At 30.0% G+C, this 25,996-nt stretch overlaps 1 protein-coding gene across 1 annotated transcript; it reads right to left on the minus strand.

Annotated features, from left to right (window-relative positions):
• Positions 1–5,758: 5,758 nt before the first annotated feature.
• Positions 5,759–25,996, minus strand: LOC139086581 (adhesion G protein-coupled receptor L4-like). The gene is made up of 8 exons (XM_070635072.1): positions 25,334–25,996; positions 18,056–18,246; positions 14,901–15,006; positions 14,537–14,703; positions 11,196–11,330; positions 10,901–11,087; positions 9,093–9,194; positions 5,759–8,928 (listed from the first exon to the last, which is right to left on the minus strand). The coding sequence occupies exons 2-8, from the start codon at positions 18,244–18,246 to the stop codon at positions 8,575–8,577; spliced, it is 1,242 nt and encodes a 413-aa protein (XP_070491173.1). The 5' UTR covers positions 25,334–25,996; the 3' UTR covers positions 5,759–8,574.

The following is a 25,996-nucleotide window of genomic DNA, read 5'->3' on the forward strand; positions in this document are numbered from 1 at the left end:
GATGATTCTAAGATAATAATAATCTGTTAATTGGTGAATAAATTAATTTAAATAATGGTAATGGGAAAGTTTTATAATTAATGAACGATAATGAATTTATGTTTGCCTTTTAGAAATTAAGATTAGAGATTAATAAGGGACTTTTTCAGTTGTGAACAACCTTTTTTCTTCACGAGACTCTTTGGTGATAAGCCTCGATCACGGTTCATATAATTTTTTAACAGGACACTAACGTGCCGTAGCACCCAAGTTGCCCATCACTGGACTAAATTCTAGTTTCAAGCTCTAAATGTTAATCAATCCGAATGTTTGTTAAAAAATTGTAGAATTTTTATATTTTGTTCCATTCCTCAATCTCCTTCTCTCTACAGATTAAGGAATATCATACGAATGTGAAAAATTTCTTATGACACCGAAAAAACATTTTCACGTTTAATCCAGTTTAGATGTTTACAAATACCTTTGGATATCCCACTGAGTTTCAAATCTTATAGAATCATCATAATGATTAAGTGGAATTACACGAGTTTACTTGTTCAAGTTAAAAAGTCCCAAATTCTGAGAAAAAGTTGTTGAATCTTCAATTAATTTAAATTTAAAATGTAGCAATATTCAATTATTTTGAAGGATCTCTCAAATTAACAACATATTGTTATCAATGTTTCGGGTATGAAAGTCGTCTGCCACCTAAAATTTCAAGCTTGAATAAATTCTTAGAAAAAACCAAAGAAATTAATTTCTGAGCAACATCCTTTTAACATTCTAATCATCCCCAAGGGCCGCTTAATTTTTCATCTGATAAATACTTGTGCTCAAGCATTTTATGCTTTCAAAAAATAATAACATTGCTCATTAAGTTGCTGAACAGCTTAATTTTCCCACCAATTCAAGTACTTTCAAATTGAAATTTGGTATCAAATTAAAAACAATTCTTGCCTCCCAGAAATTTCCTGTAATAGCTTAATTATTAAATTCGAAAAGAAATCTATTTGTGCTGCATATTTAATTACCCAAGAACCTTTTTTCATCACCTTAGAAATCTTCATCTCAATTGCATTATCAGAATGTCCTTAAAATTGACTTTTCTTAAATCCATGTCAATAGCTACCTTTTGCTTTTGTGGATCTACTGCTCTCCTAATACTTGAATCTGCAGGATTGCGTCTCATGAACACCATTTGAGTGATAACCTTACTTCAACTTCTTTTATGTAAAAAAAAGTTTTTTATTACAATGAAACAACATAATTTTTCCCTTTCTTACACATCATTCATGCTTATTTAATGCTTTTTGTTTTTCTTATATCTAGTCAAATTACCTCATCACAGAAAAACACACAGATGTTTATGTATCTGCTGATCCAGAAGGATAATAACATTTTCATGTATATTTTTTCATCATCTTTAGCTCTTTGCTTATTTTAACAAGAGAAACATCTTTTACGATTCTATAACTATGTAAATGTGCTGACAACAAACCATTCATACATATACATGGACTTGTACGTACAAAAATCTTGTGGTAAATTCCTTTCAGGGAAAACAACTATCAATGTTCAGAATTTTTCATTTATTGTGCACTTGTTCTTGTAAAGCACAATTTCACAATTTTTATGCATAAAAAACACATTTTGAAAGAGGAACCTAGAGCAAAAATGCAGCATTATGAAAATTTAATATAATGGCTCCTTGTATACATGCTTTCGATTAAAGCAATCTTTGAAAAAATGTTTAAAAATATAATTTTCATAACTAGTTTAACGTGATTCAAAGTGACGGCAGAAGTCAGTGCTTTTCACAAATTTCCGCTATAACAGCGTTTCATGGTCAGGAAATCGATAAGGAAGGAAAGCATGTAAAAGGAGGAAAAAAGCGAGAAAGAAAGCGTATGATACTATGTAAGTAATTTTTTACGATACTCTATGCAGAGTATGGTGCCATATAGTTAGCTATTTTTCACACAACGTATATAAAAATGCACAAATTACATTAGGGGAAAAGGAAAAGAAGAAGAAGGAAAATACAGAACCTTGAAAAATATTCAGCTGTGCTTTTTAACGCTTATAGCGATTATTATTTTCTTCCTTTTTTTCTGTAAATAGAAAATTTTCCCAAAGTGACCCTTTTTCGTCGTCTTTCACACAATGATGATTATTTGGGTAGTGATGAAGATGTCATGACAAGAATGATATTTTTTCATTGTTTTTTCTTCTTATACATAAAAGAAAAAACTTTATAGAAATATTATTTTGATACATTGGTACACGATACAATTTACCCGTTATGCTGGTTGCGTAGCATTAAGGTACATTTTCATGCTTCAACAAAGGTTAAATTAAATCGATGTTTATGGATGTTAAATAAATTGTGAAAAAAATTGTAAATCCGTGCCAGGATTTTTAAAAAGATTATGGATAAGAAATTTATTGGTGTGCCAATAGTTTACTTACTTACTTTACTAGCCATACAGATCAACTCTGATCCATGAGCTCTCTCAATTGTGATTCTATTGCTGACTGTCCTTTGCCAGGTGTGCCAATACACAAACTTTCTTGATCTTGAGCTCTTTACAACTTTTTCTATTTATAGTAAATGTGATCTTAATTTAAAAATTCCAAGATAATACCAGTGATAAATTTCAATCAGCACATCCTAAGAATTCCCATAGATATTAAAACTCTGATAATTGAAAGGAAGGAAAATTAAATGAATTGTTTCTAATAAGGGATTCATTTCATGCCTCTTACAATATAGACCCATCAGGAATGTATTCAGGAGGTTACGATCTCCTCTACGTTTGAAAGAAAGAAATTATTCAATTTACTGGATTTTTCTTGAAAAAAATTCCCCTCAAAAAATTTCTGGCTGCGCTTCTGAGGACAATGATGAAAGAACAATTTTGCAAACATCTTGACTTGCAGAGCACGTGTCAAAAATAATAAATTAATAAGCTTTTATGGATGAAATCCTTTATGATAACATACATGATGTCATGAAGCTTGTTGTTCACTACCAACAAAATCAGTAAGACAGTATTCATGAATATGGCGTAAATAAATGATTGCTTTTTTCTAGAATTTGTGATACCTAAAAAGAAAAAGCAGGATGACAAATTGGATTATTTTTTAAGAAATTTATTCTTTTTATGAAATTAGGGGATTAAAAAATTTGATTCCACGAAGATTTTACCGAGCATAAATAATACATTATTAGCAATTCAAAAAATATTGTCTTGTTAAGCAGATTGGTAAAAAAGAAGAATGAAATTCAATTTTGGAAAATTTCATTGAATTTGCATTGGAATTAAGAATCGCTGTTTAGCTGCTTATAATGAACTATTAAAGGATATCAAAATGATGAGTAAATTCAGAATTTAATTAAAAGCTATGGTCTAGTTGATTCTATTTACAATCTTAAATTCAATCTTAAAAATCTAAAATTTCATTAAAACTTGTATTTCAAAAGGTGTGCGCTTCAGCCTTTCGCCTTTTCTTATCCCAAGATAGGAAAATTTTTCCAAAAGTTTGAACTGAGTATCGAATTATGCAAATAGCTTCTCTTAATTGTATTTTGTGTTCCCACCGTTGAAAAAGTCGCTGATTTCTTTATTCTTTGTTGTTCTGCTTCTGATTACAATATGCCGACATTACTGCGATTTTTCTTTTAATGATAAAATGAAGAAAAATTTTGAGAATGGGAAAGAAAATTACACCGTTTCAGATTCGTGACTTGCATAAAATTAAATAAAATTCTAACGGGGTTAGGGTAGGGAAGTTTTTAAGACATTCAACAAGAAAGAATGCTTGAGATTAATATTTTTGAAGAATTCGAATTTCGACATGATTTTCAAATGTCACTACCAATTTTCAAACTATTTGATTCATGTCTAAATTTAACGATGATCTTTGGACTTTGACTCGACTGTTTTCATTCTTCGTGTTTCTCATTTTCATTCAATATTTTCGTTCGGAATCCAAAAAATGTTTTTATCGATTTTTTTTAATCATTACAAAAAACACTTTTGTTCATAGAAGTTAACACGATTCATTTCGATCGATAAAGTTTTGCCTTTCGCCTGCTTTCCTTTTCCCTTTATAACTTTTCCATAATTTTATTTGAGTTACAAATTATAGCTCGTAAATTTACACCTGAGACCTTTTGTGCGAAATAAAAAAATTCGAAGTAAATTAATCATCTTGGTAATTTGATTGATTTACGTCAAACTTTGCCTTAATCCCTTTTTAAATATGGATGTTTACGTTTTTAGGACGAGTTTAATTTTTAACCCAAACAGATACGTCTATGTTGAATGAGTGGGAAGAATTTTGCGCAGTTTTTAAATTTATATGATTTTAAAGTTTAGTTACTGCAATCATATCTGACATATTGATGACAGGCTTTTGAAGTTCCGGCCAAAAAAGAACAGATATTAATGGATACGTGATACACTTCAATTATAATTCCAAATGTTCATCATTATAATGCGTATTAAAATAATCATGTGAGAATTTAATACCCCAAAGTTACGCGTTGTGATAGTGGTTTCGGTTTTATATTATCATTTTGCAATAAACCATTAATGGCATAAAGTCATACTGATATAAAATTAAATAGTTATATCATCAATTATGCTCATTAAAATAATAAATAGATCTACTTTTTTAAAGGTATTATCCGACCTCAATTGAATGCCAAAAAAATGTTCAATGCGGATTTGATGAAAATCCGCAAGCTTTATACAATGTGGAGTTGATTTATGAATCGAGATTTTGTGCAAAAGAATTGAAAATCAATAAAATAAAACGGAATTACTTCTTCCTTCCTTAAAAGCGTTTTTAGCAAACTATATTTAAGATTTAAAATTTAGAAAATTGCTATGCATTGTGCCAAAAATATGACGTTAGTGCTTAAAATATGATACATTACATGGAAAAGGAAATCATTATAATTTCTCAGATACTCATATCAAAAACACAATATGTAATTTGATACGTTTAGAAGCAAAGTTAACGGAAGTTGTGCAAATGTCAACATTTTGCAACCCACATAAGAGTAATGAGACTTCATCATCATTATCAATTTCTGCAATATTGGTGACAGAAGATTCAAGATAAATATTTTCGGTTACGGTAATGTGGATCAATTCAGCTTTACGATAATACTTTGAAATTAATAAGCTTTTTAAATCCTTCTCTCGGTGAACCATTACATTGTCACATTGTGTACATTGGAACGATGTTATTTATTGTGATCCATTATTAAAACAACGAGTCAGTCATTGTCCTAATTTTTCTATGAATAATACATCCAATATTGTTGACGCTGCAATGTCTATCAATTTAATTAATCAGAAAGGTAGAGACAAAGGCTTTCATTATAGTATTTTACATTGTGACACTTACTAAAATTAATCTCCTAATAAATATTAAACACAAGGTTGACGTATTTATTTCACCAACAAAATTTGGGTTACGTGATAGTGCCTAAAAGCTGCTTTTGTTTACAATTATGTGCCTAGAAGAAATCAAATTATATGAATTATAATATTCGAAAAAAGGCACAAAATTAACAAACAAAAGTTTATTTAAGAAAATTCCCACGTTACCTCATAAAAAATTCAATACTAAGCCTGAAATTGAATCAAAAATCAATCTGTCTTAATCTGTGGAAAATTTAATAAAAGAAACGTAAATTTCCATTAAAATCTCATTTCACGGACGGAAAAGAAGAAAAGTCACGAAAATTATTACTTTAGCTCAATTCCACTTTATTCTCTTTCATTAATCTTATCATTTATATATAAATATAATTTTTCACATCTTCTTTTTATTATAATTTATTATTATTCATCTTATTTAATACAATTTTTGCTTCTATCGTTTACATTGTTTCTATCTCTCACGAACCCCCATTTTTTTTAAAACAACGTAAAAAAAATTCCCACAAGCTTTATACACATCGTACAGTTGAAACAATTTTTCTTTCAAATAAGAGGATATAGAATATCAATATTGATTGATTCATCCTCTATTGTTGACATATAAAATATACTTAATGGAATCTTTTTCCCTCTTTTTTCTCTGTAATTTAATTTATCCATTAGAGTGAAAAGAAGATTGTGTTGTAAAGAGAAAAAGGTTTTTCAATCTTGATGATCTTTTTCATTTTTTTCATAAGCTCTAAAGCTATGCTTTATTTCTGTCAATGGGATGGTATGGTCGGGTGTTGAAAAGTTCCTTAGTTGGCTGAATGTGGTCATGTATGCAAACATAAAAATATTAAAGGAAACTATGGTTGAAAAGTCTAGAGCTCAAAAAGGACTAAAATTTAGTAACTTTAGGCTTGCAGCCGCGGGCGAACTATAAGATACAGTCGAAAACTGTCGGCCTACGCATCTGGAATGCAAGTCTGTGGTTCATGGACGAACCCAACAAAAAGTTGGCTGCTATCTCTGGTATAAAATTAGAATATAATAGAAATTTAAGTGAGAATGTCCACTCCTTGAAATCCATAAATTGCTCAAGAAAGCAATTCAGTATTTTTCTATCAAATAATGCACACGTAACCTAAATGTTCAAGTAAAATAAGATAAAAAGAAATATGATGATTGAGGTTTTTACCACGACCTGCATATCGTACATATTCATTACATGTCACGTAATTTCAATTCCTCGTTTGCTTTTCTTTCCATGTGTCAGAAGTTTTCTCAAATGAACACTTATACAGACTTCATAAAACGCCTCATTTATTGGAATTTTTATGGAACAGCGTTCAATCATTAACAATAATTAATTTCATGTTGCAATAAAAAAAAAGTTTCTTAATAACAGAAATGAGAAGTATCGATAAAAAAATTTATGATATGTAACGTTAATGATTTTTCAACTCAAGGGATCCTTAAGAAGAAATTAAATTACTATAAAAACCATTTCATTAATTTAATAGCAGAGAATTAATTCCTTTGAGCTGCAATGTAGTAACTTATGTGTAAATGAGTAGCAAAAATTTCAGTCCTGACATAAAACAGCAGTTTAATTACTTTTGCATACTATCGATTAAATTAAACAAAATGTCGTTATGTACTTTTAAAAATAAATTCGATTTTTTTACATTTTCACAGTATATCCATGGCAGCCAATTGAATGCCATGTGGCCGCCATTTGACTGCCATGATAAACTTGTAACGATCTGGTTTACATTGATATTTTTGGTATGAAATTTTTTATAGCTAAAGCAGGATTACTAGAAATTCACAAAAATTCGGATATTGTCAAAAAAATAACAAAAACTGATTTCAAATTAAAGCTTAAAAGGCCTTAGCCTATACTACAATTCAAAAATATTCTCCATTCTTAAAAACATCTTCAACCTCATTTTTGGGATAATGCAATTTATGCGAGATTTATTTATCTTTTTCAACATTCTCTGAATATTTTCTACAATCTTTTTTTCCCTAGTTTTTGTGTATATGTATATATATCTGGTATCAATAGAACACATTAAATGTATTATTCATGTCAACCTTATATCAAGCTTGAATAATCCTTTTCTAGAGCTTTTTTTATACTTCATCCTTCACATGTTTGTTTCTTTCTTCTTATTTTCTGAAGAACTTTCAATGTTGACCATCGTCGTTCAGTTACTTTTTTCATGCACTATTATAGGAAGGTGGACAGATATAAGGAAGAATAAATGATCGGAGAGAAGTAAAAGAGAGAAATGATAAGGGATTTCAGATTTTTTTTACAGACAAGTGTGTGTACATGACATCAAAAGTTATTCTTCTGTCATTCTCTTGACAAAGTCCTTCTGATGGTTGATGTATGGGCCTCTCAGTTATGCTTCTTTGCCTTTTCATTCATTCTTACGAATCCATTTATAAATGTACAGGAAAGGAATGAAAAGTCATTCGTAGAAACATGCATACATGTATATTTGTATGAATTTACTAGAGATATTTTTTGTTGTGTATATACAAGGGACACATTGAGATTGTTCAAATAAAGCTGCTGCCATAAAATTCAATTTATTGTCCTTTTCCGTTTACTTTCTCCTTCGATACTCCTTTTTTATATCAGTGTACTATAATGCTATTTTGATTTTTTTTTTTCTGTTCTATTTGTGTTTTTCTTGTGTCTGACTTAGCACATTTTCACAAATTCATGTCAACATTAAGAACACATTGTTTATCAGCTTCTGCATATTAGATTGCAATCAACACTCCAATTCCAATTGGGATATTTTCAAAATCTAGCTGAATGCGTCATCGTTAGAAACACCACTTTTTATCCTTTTTCTAAATTTAAGGACGAACAACAGCTAAATCGAATCAAAAGAATTGTTTTGATTAGATTTCAATTTATTTATTGATTGTATATTGTGTTGTCTGACACACTCTCACAGCAGGATCGACACGCATTTAGTGTTTTTGCTTTATCAGCACATTGACATTGTGTGTATGAACATTGTTTACCCCCTCTCTGCATTTATAAAATCATGTTACCATTATTGATTATTGTTTGCGAGAATGTAATAATGGAAGGGAAATGATGAGATAGTTGTATGATATTGAATATTTAAACGGTTGTCGGAGTCGGTCCACTGACAATTTCATTTATATTTAATGCACTGGATAAATCGCCAAAAATTTTATCGTTTATAGGCTGTTGTGAATGGAATTCATTTCGTTCAACGAAATTGTCCTCCTTATATGACATTTTTACTAGACTCTGATCAGTTTCTGTTATGGGCGTTTGAGTCGTCGCAAAATTTTCATAATTAGGATTCGTTACTGACAGGATGCCAAAACGTCCACCCTCACCCTCCTTAAGACTTGTATAATTGTCTTTTCGTTTTTTTGTGCCGCGGGGTTGCGCATATAGCCTCAAAATTTTACAATTACACGAAACCAGCATTGATATGAGAAGACCCTGTGGTGACATTAAAAAGAGAAAAAAATGAGAGAAAATCCAATTAAAAGTGTGCAAAGGACATGAACTAATTTAATTGATTCATTCCACCCTCGCCATTTTAAATCAAATGAATTGGAAAATTAAATGATATAAAGGCGAGACATAAGAAAGATTTATCCTACCTGAATTCCCTGGCTAACACTATACACTGCCCATAACTCTGACATATCAGTAATCGATGCTATCGCTCCAATGAGCTGTACAACTGTCAATATCAACAAAAGCTGGAAATATATTAAAACAATGGACAAAAATTTAGTGGTAAGAAGTCACACACAGCTTTGATATCCTTAATGGATACGCAACCGTGAATTTTATTACAATTTTTTATCATCATCATCATATCCTTCTTCATTCTTTCCTTCATTTCAAGAGTGTTCTTCCGTAAAATGCTATCAACTTATTTGCTTTTTACTCAACAGTAGCAAAAGTTTTTTGTTACTTTTTATGTGCCATTCATTCTCAGGGAGAAGAAAAGGAAAAGAAAAAGCTGTTAAATTTTTGCCATTCTACGGGAAAATAAAGGAAAGTTTTTTGTTTTTGTAAGAATTCTTCTTCGTCTAGCATTAAAAAAGATTTAAGGTTCACTTTTCCCAGAAATGAATGAAGGTTTTCGATTTGGTTGGCTGACTGGTTAGCACTAAATTTGTTTGGGTCAAAACTAAGAAGCTTACAAAGCTTTGATCCGTGTAAAATAGATTTAAAGTGTAGAAAGGTTTTAAATAAAGTTCTAAAGCAAGCTCAAAATCAATTGATTATGATTAATGCGTTAAAGCCAATCAAATAAGTTTATTTCCTTATTTTAACAATTGGGAAACATTTCTCAAATGCCCAATGTAGCAAAAAGTTTAATTAGAAACAGAGGCAAAAAGAAACCTTGTTCCTGTAGCAATGTTATAAACATAGCAAATGTTTTATTGTGTTTTGAGAATAGTTAAAGGAATCTCATAAATTATGTAAACTGTTCCCAAGTGTATGTGGCTTTTGAAAGTTGAAACATTGGTTAATGAAATAAAACGAAATCATTTAAATTCAACATTTTTTTTCTATGGAAAAATTCTTAGTTTTAAATGAATTCTTTCTTTTTATGGAAATGAATAGAAGAAAAGTTTTAGCCTAAAATGTTTCAGTTCTTGGGCTAGGGGAGAAAGTTTTTGCTCCTATGGAAGTTTTTTCAATGTAAACACTTTATTATGTATACAATTTTCTCGTAAAAAGGACGTTGATGATGTTGATGATAATGATGACTACAGTAAAACAATAAACTTGATTGTAGATTCGATCGAAATTCAAGTAATAAGGGATTATCTTATTTTTACGATCAATTTTATGATCATCCTTAATTTTGATCCAACTTAATTGGATTTCACAATACAGACAATGTGAAACGACAGCAAAATTAGATAATAAAACGGGCTTATAAACATCCAACTGAGATTAGCTTATTCGGGATTAAATATTTTGTGACAATTTCAAGTTTCTAATTACGAAACATATTTGAAAGCTTCCGCAAGAGTTAAGTTTTATGAAATAGATTAATATTAATCGATATCACAAGCATTTTAAAAATAAATCATTATTATGACTTATACTTTTACTTATACTTTTACTATACACTAGAGTATTGCCAAACTTTTCTACATGAAATAACAATATATCAAATACTTTTGCAAAAGCTCTAAAGGACGATAGCACTAAATATGAAGAACATAAGTTATAGATATTCCATAACCGTTCACTAAAGTACTCAATGGAACTAAATTCAAAATTAAGTCTTAAGTTATGTCAATCATAATTTTGCTTTTTCATCAGAATATGCAGCATGTTGCTACATTTAATAATCCCTTCATATTTTATTTTAATTCATGATTCTATTTGCATTGGAGCAGATGTTACCAAATATGTATGTTAATAAAAACTTTCATCTCACCTTAAAAAACAATCCAACTTGAAGCCCACGTCTCTTAATAATTTTATTTCTTGCACGTTGATCTATCTGCAAAGCAGCAGTCAATTTGACGGCACTAGAAAGCTGCGCTGATAAATAATATCCAGCAAATAGAAGAATGCTTGCGGGAACAAGAAAACCCCAAATATAGCTCGATCCATGCATTAACCTATCCAATCAATAAATAAATAAATATAAGGATTTGATGTTATTTTCTGAGTTCTCATACATGCGTGTCTTGCTAAAAGGGATGGATATAAATCAATTTGTTTCTTACCAACAATGTATGTCACTATTTCCATCTTCCGCAAGATGATTACCTCTTGACGAGGAGGCTTTTGCATCACGTTCCTTATAAATGAAGGCAGCTGAAACACTTAACATCAATAATGGAAAACCCCATGAAAATAAACTGTAATGAGACAAGAGAACAGAAAAAAAAATTGAAAAAGATGTAGAAGGTTAAAGGTAATTTAATTATAATGTCATAGATTGGTATCAGAACAAATGCTTTTTGTATACATTTATCATGATTTCAAATTAGCCGAACTTTTTTTATTTCTGATGTATGACTAAGATTGCGTCCTTGACATTAAACGAAAGTTGTAGTAGCTAATACGTTTTACATGTTCTATTGTAAATGACGTCAGTATGTCATTCGACCTTTTATATAATTTTTAAACTGTATTTCATGCTTTTTAAAGTTTAAATTTAATTCGACTTGATGAGACACTGCACAACAAACTCATTTTATGTCCATTTTATGTTCTCAAGAGAGCAAATAAAATGAAAGAAGAGTCATTTGAAATGTCACTGAGAATTCAAATAAAAGAAAAAGGAGAAAAAATAAATATTTATGTTTCAATGCTTAGACTCGTGACTGATTTTTTGTGTCAAAAAAGATATCACGCCTTTAGCTTTGGAGCACTTTTTCAATTCAGAAGCAAGTTTATTCTACCTTCAAGAAACTTTAGTTAACACAGAGATACGCATGCTATGCTACAGAGTTTCTTATCGCTTTTCATAGATCTACTACCCTCAAGTATCAAAAATCTCCTGGGTTGCCGTTTTCTTTGAAAATGTGACTTTTATTGAGTAGCAAAAGCCCACGTCATGCCCACACTTTATGTGAAATTACTTTGCTCTTTGATCTTATTTCCAAGTCAAGAATCAATTTCTTTGGTTGATGTTGTCTAAGATTCCTAATCTCTTCTTTTTATTCCAAAAATTAATTCCATACTAATATTTCCAAGTATAAGACCTCTCTTATAATGAATATGAAAAACCATAGCATAATAATTATTATGCCTCAAATGTTATCACATTTAAGGATCTCTCAAAATGATATACCATCTCAAATACAGCTTTTGTTTATATTCTTATCATGATGTAACATGTTAATTATTATTTTTGGGAAGTGCCTGCTACAAGCATAACACTCGACTATCAAAGTAAGCAAGCCTTAAAATAACAATCTCATCACGCATCTCTCCCGCATCGTTAAATTTTTATTCTTTACTGTTGTTTACTAACTTCTAAAATAAACCACATAAATACCAGCGCTTGGAAAGATAAAAGAAAAAAAGGCAACATTATTCATTGTGCATGTTAAATGAAACGAAAGATGTCGATTTCAAAAAAGGTGAATTAAGGTATTCAAAGGAAAGTAAATAAAGCGCATCGCATTTCTCTCTACAAGTGAATAATTCATTGAAAGTTTAACATTTGCATTTGTGCCTTATTCACTCTAGAGAATTTCCCTAAATATGCATTCATCAAGTTTCAATTGTTTTCAGAAATACGCTGAAACGTCGGGAAAATTTTATATTTCCGTAGGTTAATTCCCCTTTTTTTTAGCTTCATTGTGCTTATTTTAGAGTAAATAAAAAAATCAATACTGTAAAGTGCTCGTGAATGTATAATGTGAAATAAAAGCGAAGCAATAAAAATTTATGAAATATACAAAAAGAAAGGCAAGATGGTGGATCGAAGGAACGGCATTAAACTTATTTACGTCAGAAGCTTCACGTTGATACATTCATTCTTATTCTAACTTAAATTAGATGTATTGTTTGTGCTTAGCATGTAAGTATTATCTACAATTATATATGTATAGGTTCATGTTTGAACAGCAAGCTATCAGGTTATCACGCAAAGTATAATTTTCAGTCAGTATTTCGTCAAAAGTTTTCATTGCTTCTGTATTAACAGTATGAGCTGTTACCGACATTAGAAAGCTTTCCGCGGGTGTGTATATACTGAATTCTAATTATTATTATAGCTTTATATAAGCCATAAGAAATCACATAAATGTAGCTCCAAATAATATTTCCGACTTCTCATTGTTTTTAGCGCTTTTCTTTTGAAGCTTTCATGTTATAAAAATTGAATTTATAAGGATATGTTATATGATATTTTGCCATAGCAGAAAGCAACAACCTTTTCTTGATTTCAATTTTCCGAACTGTTCAGAAAACTTTCGCTTGAAATTTACGCCGAAAACAAATTTTGTTTACTCCAAAAACTCATTTTTTTACCCTCACAGATTGAGATAATTCACCTTTCAGAAATGAGCTTAGATACCACATCGAATAACAGCTTTAAAAGTTCAAACCACACAGATTGCCTTTTTACCTTTTTTATTTAACCCGTGTGCCACAAATGTTGAAATTTCTATGGAGATATACCCCGTAACATACTAATTAGCAGCTATTAGAAATTCATAATACTCATAATATGAGACAGCTATGAATTAAAAAGGAAATCTTTGGCTCATTATCATTTTAATATCAATGACTACGCTTACAAATTATCATAGGCATTTTCAACAATTTAGGGACGAGTTTTGGTAAATGAAATTAAATTTGTCATTAATTCTCATTAAATGCCAATTTACAAAACAGAAAGCTTCTATAATCCCTATTACGGAAATATTCTCAAATAGAAACAAACAAGTAATTTCGGATGTATTGGACATAATCTCTGGTATCTCTTTCGAATGTCACATTAAATAAGATTGCACTTGATATGTTTCATTATGTCAAGCACATAATTGTTAACTATTGAAGTGAATTAGGCAAAATGTTTACAAATATCACCAATTTGGTGTCATTTATTGTCAAACTTGGATGTAATGCTGATAGCTATAATTATCGACATGATGTCGTGTGGGTGACACAAAACAACTTTTATTAATATGTGACACATTAAGAGGAAGGACATTGATAGAAGAATCATCTATTAATTAATTATTATATCGGATTTCACAGCATCTCAAACATAAACAAAAACAACAATGAAAGGTAATACAAATGTGGAATCAACATTAGACAAAAGCAACACAAAACTCATCAAAACTAATTAAACTTCAATTAAACCTTGGACATGCAATGAGCTCTCTCATTTTCTCATTCGTACTAATGAAATTTCATTATGCTTATTAATGCTTTGTCAAGGTATGGAATATTTTTCTGCAAGAAGTCACAAAATTTTCCTTCAATAATTTAATTATGGGCACTTAAGTTTTAAGCCTAATTAGTAGATTTATTTTTAATGTCATGATAAATGTAAAGCTAGTTTCCATAGCATGGCTTAAATGTTTTTTTCTCAGCATCTCACCTGTAATGTGCAAAAACTTTTCCCATTTTCTGCTCTGGCTGAAGAGATATGTTTGTGTTTCGACGAAATATAATAAGAGAATGATGGCAACAACAACAGATCCAACATAATGATGCCAATTTCATAAACAACAGCGCTAATGATAGTGATAAGCATAATTCGGCGTCCTATAGGGAAGAAATGAGAATGATAAGAAGAAAAAAAATCATCAGAAAAGGCAAAAGAAAAATGAGGTCCATTAAGCTTATCTACCAACATAGAAAAATATTCATACTAACATTCTTCCATGATTTTGTGCTACTTTCTATCGTCATTTTTAGAAACGACAGAAAGAAGCTTTTTTAGAAAAATAATAAGAAATTACCTGTATTCCACCAACACCAATGACAAATAACAACTGACTCATAAATAATGACGCTAGCAGACTCAGTAGAGTTGTTCCTGCTAATGACCTCAGGTCACTGAAAAGACTGTAAATGAGAGAAATTGAAATAAAAACAAAATTTATTTTTAAGTGATGTAGTTTTAACATAATTAAGAGCTGACATAAATGAACGTTGCTAAAAAGGTTTTTTTCGGATGTTTAGTCAGAAGCTCTCGTGACTTCAAGGAGATAAAATCAATAGAAATTTTAAAAAATTCAGTACGATTTCATACAACCCACATCTATTCTTCTAAAACGGTGAAACAAAATTAAATGCAGACTTCAAAATGATAGATGCACATACATTAGCATGAATTAAATTATTTTCACATTATGTTTGTCGAGACGAGTTAATTTTGAATGAATTGAGTTCAATAAATATGTCTGAACAGACAAAAGCTAACAACCGGAGTTTCCGCTCGCAGGAAAAAAGCTGATGATGATTAGATAAACAAAAAAAATTTGAATTGAAAATGTTGAATGAATTTAAAAATGTATGTTCATGTTGAGAAATATATATTGTGTCTAATATAATGAATCATTTTCAAAGGAATATACCCAAATGAAATTATGTAGCGTCATATCAAAATGCCATTAACAAACTAAAAATAAAGTGGCAAATGTAATTATGTAGGCGTAAAAGAATAATAAAAAAAATGTTTTTCCTTTGCATTCACCCATATAATATGACGTAAGCATAACTCTATAAAAAGTGTAGATTTGAAAGTGAGGTCACTGGTTGCTACACTTCCTATGTGACACCCAACTTTAGTACACATTTTTCATAATCTTTTCCATCACTTAGTCTTCTTCTTTCTTGACCTTTCCTACATCCTTTTCAAGCTCAAAAGGTTTGTTGATTCACATGCATAACGAACGAACATGAAATATTAATAATATTCACGAAGCAAGCAACGAGATTTCATATAAAGTTTATCTAAAAATAATTTTCATGGTAAACCATTCTTTACGTTATTTTACGAGTTTTAGAGACTAAGTATGAACATTATTATTTATTCCCTTTTTCCGCGGGTGTGTATACGCGAGGTGTTTAATTTTTTTTCTTCGTGCCATTAACTTCTATGTATATTTTCGTTCATTCTTCTTTGTGCTCCAAATATTTCTTTTTTTGTTCATTGAATCGTTTGTCGCCCTAAAGGAAAAAATAAATCAACCACAATGTACTGTAAGTAGATGAACATTCAAATAATAATCCTACCGAGACAGCAGCACACAATAATGTCAGAATATGAAAAGACGGTAAAAACGATGAAGAAGGGGAAACGAAAGAAACTTGAAGATATTTTTTTTTTATTAAAAATATCAAGTTGTGGCGCATATTCTAGTGCTTTTAATCCTTTATCTAGTCAAATTAAAAGATTAGAATGAGTAAGCATCTAAGCTCGTCAAGAAGTCAAACTGAGCATAATTCCGCATATCTCGTAAATAATTTAGTGTGATGATTTTATAAACGAAAACTTTTTCAAGTTTCAATGAAATTCCACACGGAAGACTTTAAACAATGTGAAAGGAGGAAGAATACAAAAGAAATGAAACGAAACGAAGGAGAGAAAATGTCTTTTGTGATGAAATGCTTCCTCAAACCTATTATGTCTTGGAAAACTGATTGCTTCATTGCTCTCTTCTGCCATCCGGTTTTGTGTGTAAGATATTGAATGAAGGAAGAAAGCACAATAAAGAGCTTTTAGAAAGCTCTTGTGACTTTCAGCATTACATTTCCACACTAGAATGGATTTTTTTGCTCCATCCGTGCATTTCATGATGATGACGAAACCTGATGATAATGATGATGATGATATTATATCTTTATGACATTCCGACTTTTTCCATTGTTCTACTATTTTTTAATCTTGTCTGTTTTAGAGAAATGAAAAAATATTTATACTCATTCGTTCCTTTGAAGATGAAAAGGGCTGTTCACTTAGTTTTACGTGTTTTTATATCTTGATGATACCTCTTTTATATTCAAATGAAATCCATAGCTATGCCACAATTATTTAGATACCTTTTTCTCTCTTCCCCTATCCGAGAATTAATTCTGCCAAGTCTATTTGTGTATGGAAATAAAGGGACTGCTTACATGTTTTGAAGCCATAAAAAGTGTGTACGATAAAGCGAACATTGCATGGAATCATAATCCCAAATAAAAATTTTAGACCCAATTTCAATTCATGCAGAGTTTATACGTTTGCATAGCAAAACTGTAAAATATTTACAAAATGTCGGAGTTCATATGACGTCTAAAGCATTTAATTTTTTACATCGATAATCCTTTTTAAATAAAATAAGGAAAGTAATACAGTGGAAATGCCATGAACCGTGTGCAGATTGAGGCTTTCTATTAAGGTGTTCAAAAAAATAAAAGGTTGCCCACCACTGCAGAAATCCAAATAAAGAACATCGCAGAAACATTATATCACCTTTAAATAACAACATTTCATCATGACCCAAAAAACTCAAAATGGCAAAGAAATACTTTTCCTTCTTTTTTGTGTACAAGTTAATATCCAAGTGCTGTTGACAATGCTAAAGGAATGAAATTTGCCATCAGGTGAATGCCATAAATCATTTTACGGAGAGATTATTGTATTAAGGTCAAAATAATTGTTTTATTAAAATAATATAAGAAATGAATGAGAAGCTTTCGGAGTACTTTTGAAGATCATTAATAAAATATTTTCATGAAACATCATAATATGAATACTTCAACAATGAATGATTACAGTCTCAATTTTCTCATTTCATTCTTAGTTTCCGCAACAGATTAATAATCCTATTATATTGCTATGGCAACAACAAATTATCAACATGCGATGTAGAATAACACTCATATTGTATATACACCTGATTTTTATTCGTCCTTGCGTATTCGTAGGATTAATTTACTTATATTACGTTCTATGAAATATGTCAGCCGCTTTCATGTGCAACAGAAAAAATTGCTTCTATTATGCCAGTAGATTTAATATTTTAAAATCCTTGAAACTTCAGTCATAGAGTAAAAAAATTACTATTGGCACACATCAAAACGTTCAAGTTCATATCGAATGAGAGTAGAATATTAAAAGACTTACCTATAAGTGATAAAAGCAAATGCTAATCCGACTAACGATATTGAACTGCCAAGTACGACACCCAACGCCACAATACCTTCTTGACTACCCCATGCCGAACCGGGATTGTATAATGATGATGTGGGTGAGGATATGTTGAATGTGGATGGAAAGCCATGAAATCCGTGACCAGTTGTATATAGTGTGTCCATCTGTGTTGTATAAGGAAATACATACATGTATAAGAAAAATAATAATTTTCTCATATGAGTTGTGCTATTTCATAGGATTTAACATATGCCGCACATATGTCAAGATCAAGTTTCTTATGTCGTATCCAATTTTTCATCTATTGTGCTCATTAGGGATTGCATTAATGTTTGTGCTGAAAAATTGCTTCCTTTTGCGTGTTATATATTTTTTTTGTGTCTCATTGATATTGATTTTTTTCATCATTTCAGTCTTTTCGCAGATCTTTTACCCAAATTTTATTAGAATGTAATAAGATTAAATTTCTTTCGTTCCATTATGAATCATAGCAACATAAAAAAGGCTAATAGCATTGCGATCGGATTGCGTTTGTAAAGGGCATTTAAAAAGGATGAAAAAAAATTAAAGTACCTTTACTTCACTTCCTTTGAAAGGTTTAAAACTTAAAAAGGAAGAATATTAATTCGCGAACATGAGGTTGATAAACTTGAAGCACATTTGGAATGTGAAAAAACTATTGGACATAGCTAGAGTTCATGTATTAAAGCTCAAGATCGATAGAAAAAGTTAACCTTGTCTGCAGCATTCTAAACATAGAAATATATTTTTACTTAAAACATTCACAATAAAGAGAAATAAAAATTTTCCAGTCATATCTTCACTTGTATCGATCCAAAAGAATCATTCAATGGAAAAATAAATCATGATGATTTCAATCTAAGTATAGAATAAATGATGACTGTCAATATAATCATTCTTTTACGCTTCGTTTCTATTTCTCTTTTTTTATATATATAGAGTCATTACGTGCAATTTCAAGAAAAATTCTGATGACCTCTAACAAACTTTAAAAGTTGGTTCCAAAAAAGTGTCAGTAAACATTGAAATGCATTTAATTTTCATAATACATATAATGGAAAATACAGTTGATCCTGTTTTTCAGAAGCTTTTTCATGTTTGGCTCTATATGTGTGTATTAAAATAAATTTAAAATGTTTCATTTCAGTGAGTAGCACTATGGATTAATTACAAAAGATAGGAGTTCACCGAAAAAAATAAATTGAAGCTTATTTCATGAGCTCAAAATTAACAAAAATACCAAACAACAGTAAAGCTTGATAGTAATATTGCGACTGTAACTATGCTGAACTTATATCGAAGTTATTGACATTGAAGTGTTTGTACTCGTAGTATAAGTTCATGTTTATTTGAATTATGTAATTTAATAGCTTTTCCTATTCATGAGATTGAAACATATTTGATATTTATGCAAACAGTGTTAGAGAAAAACTTTCTTCCTTCCTTCATTCTTTTTTCTTTCCGCTCTTGCTTCATTTTTATGTACTTTTTGTATGTTCTTCACAAAATTTTTATGCTTTCTTCTTTTTCTTTTCTTGACAAAGCAATGTATCAGATATATTTCATTTGATTTGTGCAAATATATACATAAATCGATATGTTTACTTTCTGTAGCGCTCGTGGTGCTTAAACTTTCTAGAACTTATTTTATTTCTTCTTCATTTTTTCGTTTATTCACAGCTTTTGGGCTCATTTTTCACTTCAAAAATTTCTAACATCCTGACACATTGAGACGTAGACACTCTTTTGTTTAGACAGTAAATGCCACACCGTTTTTCAATAATAATATTGATGTTTATTGTTTGAAGTTCTAATATAGACTGAATCTTTATATGAATCATTACATTAACATAAAATTCAAATTACAAATGACCGTTATAACATTTAGTACAAGAAAAATCAGGGTTAAAATATAGGAGCGTCTAATTCTTGTCGGAAACCAATATTTCTAAGTTAAGGAAACAACCAAAAGCTGTAAGCGATGAGTCAAATTTTGGAGAAAGAACATTTTAAATAAATATTTATTACAACAACAACTTAAACCTCCCTTTTGGAAATGTTATTATATCAATTGTGTACATACGTACTGTTTAAAAGTTTAGTTCTTGGAATAAGAAAAAGAAGGAAAAAAGTTTCTATACGCAAATTTTATTTCCCCTACATATTGCATTATTTATGCACATAAAGTTATATTTTCTTTAGTTGGCGTGTTTCGTTGGGGAGCAATTTTCATATTTCTGAAGTTATGAATTTATTATTGCTATTATTCTTTTTCACACGAAGTCATTTCTCTCTAATTTATTCAGCTGCAGAGAAATTTTAAATTATGCATTTCGCGGAGAAGTTTTAAGAAACTGAACTCCTTAAAACTTATGCTTTGAATTGAATTTTTGTTGTATTTTGCAGACTCTATTCGCAAACTTTTTAAGTACAACATGCAAAATGCTTCTTAATTTTACTTAGTCTTTTAAATTTTAATAATTAAAACTTACTTGCTAAGATGATCAGAACTTCGCAATTAATGAAAATGTTTCAAGAGAAAATCTTTATAAATTATTTAATTAAATATTTTTGGAACTAAAATTTCCATCACAATAGTAAGGATATCCAACTCAAAATGGAATCACCTTTACGCTCACACAAATGTGATTGGTTTCATTCCCAAAGATCATAATTTAGATTCCAAAAAAGTTCATTTCCCTCTACATAAAAAATATGCTGTTAAGTCTCAAATTGAATCGAAAATTAGTTGTGCTTTGCGAAAAGTCTTGCCAATTAGAAAGAAGAAGAGTGTGCTTATTTTAAAGCACATAAGGGTATTGTCCAAACAACACCTTTTTCCATTTCTCTATTTATTCCGCTCATACCTTTTTCCCTCCATTGAAATTCTTGAACGATTTTTGAGACTTGAAAATAAGAAACGGAAAGAAGATGAAATAAAATGAGATCTTTTTACCATTCAAAATCAATTTCTGATAGAATTTCTATAAATATTAAGACACAAATTTGCTCTTTCCTCGACAAGACGTTTACCAAAAGTTTACGGTAAGAAACAAAGACAAAAAAAGGGTTTCTGATTTCGTATGCAAGATTGAGTTGATAAAAGTGTTCATCCTATTCCACTTTGCGATACTTCCTTTAAATATGTTTATTCACACTGAAGCCCCTTTTTATCCATTCTGTCGTCTTGTAAACTTTATCCTTTCATTCTCATCATCTTCAGGTTTATTCTACAAGATTCAAGATCAAAGTTTGTGAGATAAACTGAGGACGAAAAAATTGTGAATAAAAAATTACAAAACTTTTCTTTGGATTCCTTCTATTGCGTGAGTTACATTGTATTTATCAGCTGATATCGAACCGTTTCAACTTTTGTTCGATATTACCCTTGAGTATTGAATTGCAAATAAATTGTTTTTCTTATTTGCATAACAATCTTCATACATTTCTCGAGAAAAGAAAAACAAAAGAGTAAGAAATCGAAATTCAATTTGAATCTTATTAAAAAACTTTTCTTAACTTAAAAAGGAAGTTACATGGAAGGATCAAATTTTCGTTTACAAGAAATTAATCAAAACTTTAGTCAACAGTGTTGTAAAAAACAGTTGAACAATATCCACAAGATTATTTCGTTTGGCACAAAGGTTTGTTCAAATCAAGAACATCTAATTCCTAAAGGCAAAGTAATTTCCTTTGAAATTTTGCAATACATTTTATATCACCGCAAGCATCAAAAGTTTGGACATCACTGCTGCTTCGGAAGGAAGGAAAATAAAAATTTGAATTTCAATCTATTTCAGCCGGCGGCATATCTAGCAAAAAGTTTATTTTTTTCATCTCATCAATTGCAAGAAAACAAAAAAGTATTTTCTTCGTCGTCTTCAAACACACGGGATGGAAAAAGTTTCTTATGTTAAAATCACAAGTTATTGCCTTCAAGAAGCAATTAAGAGCAATGAAACTGAGAAAAGTTTGTTGTTTTGCCTAACAAATGAAATTTAAAATGCAAAGAGAATGAAAACTTTTTAATTCTTTTATGTTTTAGCAATGAAATTTGAGAGAAGTAACATTCAAAAACAATATTCTCAGATCTCAACATTTCAAAGCATTTTTCACGCAATCATCCCATCAAGAAACAATTTTTCTACCTCATCATGAAACGAAAGTGAAAAGATTTATATCAAGTTCTTCTTCTTATTGTCTTATTACTTGTTATATTCTTTTTTTTTTCATTCCATTTCAGCAATTTCTCTTCTTTTTGAGGCTCAAGGTTTATTCACTCACTGTAAAGAATTATTGGTATAATTTCGCGAGCTTGCACGGTTGCTATCTTATTAAAGCTTCTCAATTACTTTAGAATGACTTTTTTTCTTTTCTTTTGAAGTTATAAATTATATTCAGACATTAATAGCATTCGTCGTTGCTTATTAACGTCTATGGATTAAAATTTTTCTTTCTGAATCTCTTAATTACATAAGTTTTCTTCTATGAACTTAGATGAAGTAAATCTTTTTCAAAGGAAATAGCTCTTTCAAAAGAATGGTTGATCATTTTGCTATTCATATTTTCATATTTTATCTTGAAAGTTGATAATTACAAAATAAGCATTTTTGGTAGAGTATCTCCCGAGCAACTAAAAGGAAGATCACTCCACCATAGGGACGCAACCATGGGGGCACTAAGCTTAAGCTCCTTCCATTTGTTGTTAGTACAAGGGGTTCAGTGGAGCATTCAAAAATTCGTAGACAAGCCTTTTTCTTATTCTATAACTACATACATATCACTAAGGTATCAAGAAATATCTACTTATAGAAAGTAAATGGCCACTAAACCCTTATTTAAGCAAAATCCCAAATTAAAGTGAGAAGAATAATAGAATATAACACGAAATCTTAAATGCTTTATCACAATTTACAAATCTTTTAATTACACTCAATTTTAGTATCATTCTCAAGGAAATGTATCTTTAGGCTATTCCATCGTAATGAAATTTCTCCGAAATGTTTACAACAATATAACAACGATTATGAATGTACATTTAACACACAATAGAAAATGCTGAATCAATACCTTACAAGTGTGATATTTAGATAGGTGATAAGCTTTACGCACACTTTCTGGGGAAAATCCTCTTGTTGCCCAAAAAAAAGAATGTTTTTATTTTTTTTTTTCTTCTGCTTCACGCAATCATAACTCTGAATAATAGCAGGTCTTATCGAAAAGACTTTAAGTAAAAAAGTTATGTATAACTTTATCAATTGGAGACTCGAGATAAATATTAGATAACATAAAGGAATCAGTAAAATTTATTGCAGTAATCTAAATTTTGGTCTTAAATTACTGAATAACGTTTCGAGTTTTGCCCATCCGACAAAGCTATCACTTCGTCCGAGATACATATTGCAAAAATAAATCAACGTACATCCATCAACACTCATTAGTAAGAACGCCTTGTTAAACACTAGTACATTGTTAGTCTACATTGCTATCCAAACATACATACATACAATGTTCCCGAGAAATGGTCGTTAAGAGATAAACCAATCGTTTATTGAGTGATGGCTAACAAGGTATCAAAACGTTGTTATCATCGATACTTTCGCATATAACATTATATCTTATTGTACGGATTTGTTTTGCTTTTGCTATTATTATAATAATATAATCTCGTTCTGAATACAAGAAAAGTTGTTCTTCTTACTTCTTGGATGTACTTTACATTTCCAAATAAATAAAATTCATAGCAATACACGGAATAAAAAAGAGCCGAATTTGAGTGTTTTGTAAACACACATTTTTCGATTTTTTTTTCTCATCTTCTTATCGATTGGAAAATTTGCCAGGTAATCTTTTTTCAATAAACCTAGTAAAGAAGAAGAAGAAAAGAACACGTAAAAAAGTTCCTCTTATTTCTCCCTTCTATATGTGTAGATGTTTGTATAAACGTATGGCAAACATTTGCGGTCGTTTTACATGCAATAAATTTGGAATTTTTATACTTTTTTGATACATTTTTCAGGTCTTGAAGCTTATTTTTACAGCTTATAATCTTTGTCCTCCATATACATTTGAGCACCACAATTTCTTTTTAGATGAGGATAAATTTATGCTACGTTAACAGAAATAATATTATATTGGCTAAATGAAAACCTCAAATTTATTGTATTCGGGAAGGAAAGCACTTTTTTTAAAACCATTAATTTATCTTCCGTTTTGTGGCTTAAGGAATTAAAATATATGTTTCGAGAATTTTTAATAAATAGCACTAATTTTTAAGGAATTGGTTTAGGTATCCAAATAACCAACTTCTATCATTTTTCATAGATACAGTTTAAGTAATTAATAATGTATTTAACCCGAGCAATACAAATGAAGAAGGTTCCGCTAAATTTTGGCGGCTTCCATTTCGTGCTAGTAAATGAGGTTTAGCTGACCCTTTGAAATTCCGTTGTGTCGCTCGGATAAGTTATATGAGCTCAGTAAGTGGATATACCAGCTTTATTCGTTTACACCAGCTTACCTATTATTCATTCCCTATTCAATATTCGACTTTAAATTGTTACAATATTATCGGACTAGGCTTATCAGCAAATTACAACTGACACATAAAACATTTTATCCACTTTCCATTTTACTAATCTCTACCAGTTTGCTGTCAAGATAATTATCCCTTACTCACATTAATATAAATGGGGAAAAAAATAAATAAAAACTTCCTTATTTTGCTTTTTCTGAGTAGAAGCTCAGAATATGTAGCAGACTAATTCATTAATTATAGACGATTTTTTCTTGTTTCACATTTTTTTTATTTCTTTAGAAAATATAAAGTTGTATTCCTTAATATGAATTGACTGGTTGTGAAATTTTTGCATTTTTCTAGTCCTCGAACAGACAAAGAACATGCAGATAAGGATGCTCACAAAATTGAGAATTTACGTGAGTATGCTCATTGTCTTCTAGGGATCATGGATTTTCAAAATACAAAGTTTTGAAAGAAACAGAATTTGCTAATCTTTTCCTACATATTTCCTCTCCTACTAGGATTCACTATCAGTATAATTTCCAGTAATGAAATTTCATTGATAATGACAAAATCAATATCAATTACACTTATTTCGCGTACAGCACAAACATATTTTTTTTTTTATTTTGTGTACTCGAAAAGGTAGATGATAGACATCGGCAAGGTGTGGTTTTTAATTCACTTCAATAAAATGATTGTAAACTTACGTTGTATGAAATATATTCTATGATGACAAAATGTGACGACTGTTAAGGACTAGTATATACATTTATATGTGTCTACTGTACACAGAGTGATATGATGATGATTATTGTTAATATAAGTAGGTATGTATATATAAAAAATTATTTCAGCTTGAAGTTACAATTATTATTAAGTTCTATCACGAAATACACTTTAATTCACTTTTATGAGATTCATATCTTGCCATACATTTCACTTCAATTGTGTATGTACATCTTTTTGTTGTGGTTTCAATTCACAGTATAACAAAAAAATCGATACATCATGTAAATTATTATTATTATTACATTTTTTTCCTTCCTTTTAGCTATATCTTCACATACACACACTTTTGGTTTAGGAAAAGCGAGAATTTTTTTATTACAAGTCACTTTGATGTTGTTTTGTCGAATACTTCCTTTGTGAAAAAATCTCTTCCTTTTTCTGTTACAAAATATCAACAAAAAAGAAGTCAATTATTGAATTCAAGAATCTCCGTTCTCTACACGATTATGTGTCCCTTGATATGTATAAAATTTTATTTCAATTTCTTCACATTCACTCAGTTAGCTTTTCACTCATGTACATACTTTTTCAACTAAAGGCAACTCACGAAAGGGAACTGAAAAATTTCGCATTTTATATCT

Source organism: Chironomus tepperi, unplaced genomic scaffold, assembly GCF_022539635.2.
Source record: "Chironomus tepperi strain 1889 unplaced genomic scaffold, CSIRO-AGI_Ctep_v1 contig_85, whole genome shotgun sequence".
In the NCBI taxonomy this organism is placed as follows: domain Eukaryota; kingdom Metazoa; phylum Arthropoda; class Insecta; order Diptera; family Chironomidae; genus Chironomus; species Chironomus tepperi.

What these genes read in the sequence shown, in the direction of transcription:
- LOC139086581 (XM_070635072.1), bottom strand. Translation starts at nt 18,246, where the DNA reads ATGGACACACTATATACAACTGGTCACGGATTTCATGGCTTTCCATCC. An exon ending in TTTGCTTTTATCACTTATAG is followed by an intron (nt 15,007 to 18,055) that starts GTAAGTCTTTTA and finishes TCTCATTTACAG; the next exon opens with TCTTTTCAGTGACCTGAGGT. An exon ending in AAGTTGGATTGTTTTTTAAG is followed by an intron (nt 9,195 to 10,900) that starts GTGAGATGAAAG and finishes ATATATTTCCAG; the next exon opens with CTTTTGTTGATATTGACAGT.